Below are 7,500 nucleotides of genomic sequence, written 5' to 3'. Positions count from 1 at the left end.
ACAGATGTAGCGACGGGCTGTATTTAGTGACAGTGGTTTTCTGAAGTGTTCCTGAGCCCATGTGGTGATACCCTTTAGAGATTGATGTCGGTTTTTGATACAGTGCCGTCTGAGGGATCGAAGGTCAAGGTCATTCAATGTTGGTTTCCGGCCATGCCGCTTACGTGGAGTGATTTCTCCAGATTCTCTGAACTTTTTGATGATATTATGGACCGTAGATGTTGAAATCCCTAAATTTCTTGCAATTGCACTTTGAGAAACGTTGTTCTTAAACTGTTTGACTATTTGCGCACGCTGTTGTGGACAAAGGGGTGTACCTCGCCCCATCCTTTCTTGTGAAAGACTGGGCATTTTTTGGGAAGCTGTTTTTATTCCCAATTCTTCACATTGTTTATTGGGAATCGATCAAATACCAAGTAGGTGCAGGGGCTTTGGCTGATACTGATGCTTAAAACTTTCACACTGCAAAAACTGAAATCTAAGTAAGATTAGATATCTCAAATAAGGGTGATATTTGCTTATTTTCTGTCTAATAAGATAATTCTTCTCCCTAAGCAGATTTTATGTCTTTTACTTGTTTTAAGGGTTTTGGTCCTAAATGATCTCAGTAAGATATTACAGCTTGTTGCTGAGATTTTATGACCTATATTGAGTAAAACATGCTTGAAACTAGAATATCAAGTGTTGCAAAGCTGTGTCATCAACACTCACAAGTATAAAACTGCTTTTTTAAAGTAATAATTTCTTATTTCAAGCATGAAAAAAAAAATCATGATTTTGACACAATTGTGTCTCATAATTAAAACTGTTTTATTTTCAATTAAACAATAGAAAATATGTACTCATATAGTAGTACAGTTGGCACAGTACAGTAAACTGACAGTTAATATTTAAACATTTAACATTTCAAACAATTTTTAACAGAAATAGTTCATCCACATTCAGATAAATTCTCCAAAATTACAATTAAAAAAATTTTGGCCGGGGACCGGGCTGTATATATGCGCACTAATTGACTGAAAGAGCACACACTTGTCGCGATGATGTCATGTTATCGATGGAAAAATGCATTTTTAGACAATATGATTTGCCTGAGCGGCGAGTAGACCCCGAGAGTAACAAGCGGTTGCCTTGTTGCCTTTCCATTAAGAACAATAAATTAGTTTTTAGTATAAGTTTGCTGGTTTCAAGAAATGTAATGCCGAGCGCATATCATTATGTCAAGATAATGGCACTAGCGTTTACTTAATTTAAAAATATTTTTCAACATATTGAGCAAAAAGGTCTCTTTTTTTTTTTTTTTTTTTTCTACAAAGAAAAGTGCACTTGTTATTAGTGAGAATATACTTATTTTAAGGTATTTTTGGGTTCATTGAGGTTAGCTAATTTTACTTGTTTTGGAAAGTCTTGACAAGCCAAATGTTCTTGTTCTATTGGCAGATAATTTTGCTTAGTTCAAATAAAATACCCCTAATTATTGTATTTTTTTTCCTTGTTTTTGAACACTGACTTTTTGCAGTGCAGGATCATTGAATGTTTACTTTTTTTTTATCACAATTATAAATCACACAAAAAACATAGGATATCAGTGTAAGAATATCAGTTTAATAGTCAAATTATTTCCTTATTCCCTTTTTAATGCATGCAATATTTTTTCCATGTCCAAAATAACGAAAGAGCAAAACCTAATATTGGCTTTCACTGGCTCCCTGTGCGTTATCGAATCAATTTTAAACTCCTTTTATTTGTTTTTAAATGTTTAAACAACCTCGCGCCAACCTATCTCTCCGACCTCCTTCAGCCTTACTGCCCCACCCGATCCCTAAGATCAGCCGATCAGCTGCTACTGACGGTCCCTGACACAAGGCTGAAGCTTAGAGGTGACAGAGCTTTCACCGCTGCTGCTCCCAAGCTCTGGAACGACCTACCTCTGGGTGTTAGACAAGCCTCCTCTCTTCCTGTTTTTAAATCTCTCTTAAAAACATACTTTTAGTCCATGGCTTTTAACACTGAGTGATATCCATCCTGCAATGGCGCCCCATAATACACCTGCTGTGAACCTGTTTTTATTTATTCTATTTTATTTATTTATTTTTTATCGTGTTCTGTTTGTGTTGTGTTGTGTTTGCTCGGTACTCGTATTATCTTTTAACCTGCCCATTGTACAGCACTTTGGCTACCCCTGTGGTAAATTTTAAATGTGCTTTATAAATAAAGTTGATTTCATTTCATTTCATTTAAAATCCTTTAGTTTTTGGAAAACTGTGGACGTCGTGTCCGTAATATCATCAAAGGGTTCAGAGAATCTGGAGAAATCACTGCACGTAAGCAGCTAAGCCCGTGTGACCTTCGATCCCGCAGACTGTACTGCATCAACAAGCGACATCAGTGTGTAAAGGATATCACCACATGGGCTCAGGAACACTTCAGAAACCCACTGTCAGTAACTACAGTTGGTCGCTACATCTGTAAGTGCAAGTTAAAACTCTCCTATGCGAGGCGAAAACCGTTTATCAACAACACCCAGAAACGCAGTCGGCTTCGCTGGGCCAGTGCTCATCTAAGATGGACTGATACAAAGTGGAAAAGTGTTCTGTGGTCTGACGAGTCCACATTTCAAATTGTTTTTGGAAACTGTGAACGTCGTGTCCTCCGGACCAAAGAGGAAAAGAACCATCCGGATTGTTATAGGTGCAAAGTTGAAAAGCCAGCATCTGTGATGGTATTGGGGTGTATTAGTGCCCAAGACATGGGTAACTTACACATCTGTGAAGGCGCCATTAATGCTGAAAGGTACATACAGGTTTTGGAGCAACATATGTTGCCATCCAAGCAACGTTACCATGGACGCCCCTGCTTATTTCAGCAAGACAATGCCAAGCCACGTGTTACATCAACGTGGCTTCATAGTAAAAGAGTGCGGGTACTAGACTGGCCTGCCTGTAGTCCAGACCTGTCTCCCATTGAAAATGTGTGGCGCATTATGAAGCCTAAAATACCACAACGGAGACCCTCGGACTGTTGAACAACTTAAGCTGTACATCAAGCAAGAATGGGAAAGAATTCCTTCTGAGAAGCTTAAAAAATGTGTCTCCTCAGTTCCCAAACGTTTATTGAGTGTTGTTAAAAGGAAAGGCCATGTAACACAGTGGTGAACATGACCTTTCACAACTACTTTGGCACGTGTTGCAGCCATGAAATTATAAGTTAATTATTATTTGCAAAAAAAAAAATAAAGTTTATGAGTTTGAACATCAAATATGTTTACTTTGTAGCATATTCAACTGAATATGGGTTGAAAATGGTTTGCAAATCATTGTATTCTAACACAATTTCCCAACTCATATGGAAACGGGGTTTGTATAACGATAGTATTTAATGCTTTATCGTTGGCCAAACTGGTATCATTTACACTGTATTTCATCCATATCGTGCAACATGAACTGAAAATGGCTATTGAGGTGTTTTATGGCATACCAGCATCTACGGAGTGTGTCCAAGAATTAAGCCAAAGTGGTTCAAGTGGAAATAATCCAGTCCAGATAATGTTAACTTGGTGTCCTTGTCAAGAACGTTTACTTACCCTCGCTTTTTTTTTTTTCTGTTGACAGAGTCCATCCGAGATGATTCATGTTTCTCAACCGACTCGTACAGCCAATGGGACAAACGGGTAAGTAAAGGTTCCCTCTTTTTACTCGTAGTCAACCACAGGCTGACACTTCCCTCCATACAGCATTTTTATCTCTGGTATCGTAAAAAGTCACACTCGGGTATCGGTTCTCTCTGTGGAACCTTTGTTTAGTTTTTTTAATATATACACTATATTGCCAAAAGTATTTGGCCACCCATCCAAATGATGAGAATTAGGTGTCCTGTTGATAAAATCAAGCACTTAGGCATGGAGACTGTTTCTACAAACATGTGTGAAAGAATGGGCCGCTTTCAGTGATTTCCAGAGTGGAACTGTCATAGGATGCCACCTGTGCAACAAATCCAGTCGTGAAATTTCCTCGCTCCTAAATATTCCAAAGTCAACTGTTGGCTTTATTGTAAGAAAATGGAAGAGTTTGGGAACAACAGCAACTCAGAGAGGGGTCAGCGGAGGAATTATGGTGGAGTTGGGCTTGGCCCCTTTAGTTGGAACTTTGAATGCTCCGGGATACCAAAACACTTTGGACAATTCCATGCTTCCCAACCTTGTGGGAACAGTTTGGAGCGGGCCCCTTCCTCTTCCAACATGACTGTGCACCCGTGCACAAAGCAAGGTCCATAAAGACATGGATGAACTTGACTGGCCTGCACAGAGTCCTGACCTGAACCCGATAGAACACCTTTGGGATGAATTAGAACGGAGACTGAGAGCCAGGCCTTCTCGACCTCGCCAATGCGCTTTTGGAAGAATGGTCGAAAATTCCTATAAACACACTCTGCAACATTGTGCACAGCCTTCCCAGAAGAGTTGAAGCTGTAATAGCTGCAAAAGGTGGACCGATATCATAGTGAACCCCTATGGGTTAGGAATGGGATGGCACTTCAAGTTCATATGTGAGTCAAGGCAGGTGGCCAAATACTTTTGGCAATATAGTGTATTTTCAACCTAAAAGCTGATTGGTCACCTTCACCTGCACAGTTCTGTATCTGCATGCAGGACTTGTTTGCATTGCAGTTACAGGTACTTAAGGCAAGCGCAGGCCTGGGCAATTATTTTGACTCGAGGGGGGGGGCACATTTAGAGAAAAAATGTGTCTGGGGGGCCGGTCTATCTATTTTTAGGTACAATAATACAAAACCTCTAATGATTGATTGAATGCTAAAAACGCCTTAAACGGAATGGAATTAAAAAAAATGTTTTACTGAATGAGACATCCAGAATGTACATGAAAACAAAGAATGTTGGATTTACAATATTAACTATGAAAGATAAAACACTGAATATTGACAAGATATGAACGTCACACCCCCTCTCCATCGACATGTTTTACAATCAAGCGAAACGTAACAAAAATGCAACAAACACAGCAAAATATGAACGCGAAGGGTAAAAGAAAACAAAAAAAACCCACCTACAATCTGATATATCTGATATATCACTCTGTGGAAACGCTCCCCACCCACACTGCTTGGTGCCTTGTCGGAGCTGCTTTGACTTAGATTACCATAGTAACTAATTAGATTACCATAGTAACTAATTAGATTACCATAGTAACTAGTATATCATGCAAAAGCGCAGATTCCAACCATTGAAATTAGAGATGTCCGATAATATCGGACTGACGATATTATCGGCCGATAAATGCTTTAAAATGTAATATCGGAAATTATCGGTATCGGTTTCAAAAAGTAGAATTAATGACTTTTTAAAACGCCGCTGTACGGAGCGGAACACGAACGTAGGGCATACTTGCCAACCCTCCCGAATTTCAGTGCCCCTCCCGAAAATCTCCTGGGGCAACCATTGTCCCGAATTTCTCCCGATTTCCACCGGGACGACGATATTGGGGACGTGCCTTAAAGGCACTGCCTTTAGCGTCCTCTACAACCTGTCATCACGTTCGCTTTTCCTCCATACAAACAGCGTGCCGGCCCAGTCACAATGTATATGCGACTTTGACACACACACAAGTGAATGCAAGCATACTTGATCAATAGCCATACGGGTCACACTGAGGGTGGCCGTGTAAACAACTGTTACAAATATGCGCCACACTGTGAACCCACACCAAACAAGAATGACAGACACATTTCGGGAGAACATCCGCACTGTAACACAACATAAACACAACAGAACAAATACCCAGAACCCCTTGCAGCACTAACTCATCCGGGTCGCTAAAATATACACCTCCGCTACCACCAAACCCCGCGGTACACGCTTGGGCAGTGTTTTTCAATTTTCTTTGAGCCAGGGCACACTTTTTGCGTTGAAAAATTACGGAGGAACACCACCAGCAGAAATCATTAAAAAAACAAAACTTAGTTGACAGTAAAAAGTCGTTGTCGCAATTGTTGTATATGACTTTAAAGCATAACCAAGCATGCATCAATATAGTTCTTGTCTCAAAGTAGGTGTACTGTCACCACCTGTCACATCACCCCCTGACTTATTTTTGAGTTTTTTTATGTTTTCCTGTGTGTAGTGTTTTAGTTCTTGTCTTGCGCTCCTATTTTGGTGGCTTTTTCTCTTTTTTTGGTATTTTCCTGTAGCAGTTTCATGTCTCCCTTTTGAGCGATATTTCCCGCATCTACTTTGTTTTAGCAATATTTCAGTTGTTTGTACTCCTTCTTTGTGGGGACATTGTTGATTGTCATGTCATGTTCGGATGTGCTTTGTGGACGCCGTCTTTGCTCCACAGTAAGTCTTTGCTGTCGTCCAGCATTCTGTTTTTGTTTACTTTGTAGATTGTCACTGAAGGCATCAAAACTATGACACGTGTGAAGTGAACCTGTGTTACATGTACCCTCGCATGTCTTCCAAAGCGTTTTGACCAAAACCCATAGGGAGCACCACAAGGGCCATTCGCACCCAGTGAAATTGCCCTCGCGAGTACACGCTAGGGCAGTGTTTTTCAACCTTTTTTGAGCCAAGGCACACTTTTTCCGTTGAAAAATTCCGAAGGCACACCACCAGCAGAAATCATTAAAAAACGAAACTCAGTTGACAGTGAAAAGTCGTTATCGCAATTGTTGGATATGACTTTAAAGCATAACCAAGCATGCATCAATATAGTTCTTGTCTCAAAGTAGGTGTACTGTCACCATCTGTCACATCATGCCGTGACTTATTTTTGAGGTTTTTTTTTATGTTTTCCTGTGTGTAGTGTTTTAGTTCTTGTCTTGCGCTCCTATTTTGGTGGGTTTTTGTCTTTTTTTGGGTATTTTCCTGTAGCAGTTTCATGTCTTCCTTTTGAGCGATATTTCCCGCATCTACTTTGTTTTAGCAATCAAGAATATTTCAGTTGTTTTTAATCCTTCTTTGTGGGGACATTGTTTATTGTCATGTCATGTTCAGATGTACTTTTTGGACGCCGTCTTTGCTCCGCAGTAAGTCTTTGCTGTCGTCCAGCATTCTGTTTTTGTTTACTTTGTAGCCAGCTCAGTTTTAGTTTCGTTCTACATAGCCATTCCTAAGCTTCAATGCCTTTTCTTAGGGGCACTAAGCTTTCGTTTATTTTTAGTTTAAGCATTAGACACCTTTTCACCTGCACGCTGCCTCCCGCTGTTTCCGACATCTACAAAGCAATTAGCTACCGGCTGCCACCTACTGATATGGAAGAGTACCGTATTTTCCGCACTATTAGCCGCACCTAAAAACCACAAATTTACTCAAAAGCTGACAGTGCGGCTTTTAACCCGGTGCGCTTTATATATGGATTAATATTACGATTCATTTTCATAAAGTTTCGATCTTGCAACTTCGGTAAACAGCCGCCATCTTTTTTCCCGGTAGAACAGGAAGCGCTTCTTCTTCTACGCAAGCAACCGCCAAGGTAAGCACCCGCC

General features: G+C 40.2%; 1 protein-coding gene across 2 annotated transcripts in view; it reads left to right on the top strand.

Annotated features, from left to right (window-relative positions):
• The window catches only part of plekhh3 (pleckstrin homology, MyTH4 and FERM domain containing H3), a 163,568-nt gene that overhangs the window by 83,695 nt on the left and 72,373 nt on the right, over window positions 1-7,500 (top strand). For both annotated transcript variants that reach the window (XM_061981952.2, XM_061981953.2), the window contains one exon: window positions 3,612-3,670. In XM_061981952.2, the coding sequence (XP_061837936.2) occupies window positions 3,612-3,670 (59 nt within the window). The remainder of the gene's footprint in view (window positions 1-3,611; window positions 3,671-7,500) is intronic.

The sequence above is a fragment of the Nerophis lumbriciformis genome, linkage group LG24, assembly GCF_033978685.3.
Source record: "Nerophis lumbriciformis linkage group LG24, RoL_Nlum_v2.1, whole genome shotgun sequence".
NCBI classification, from domain to species: domain Eukaryota; kingdom Metazoa; phylum Chordata; class Actinopteri; order Syngnathiformes; family Syngnathidae; genus Nerophis; species Nerophis lumbriciformis.
This window is presented reverse-complemented; position numbering and strand designations above follow the sequence as displayed.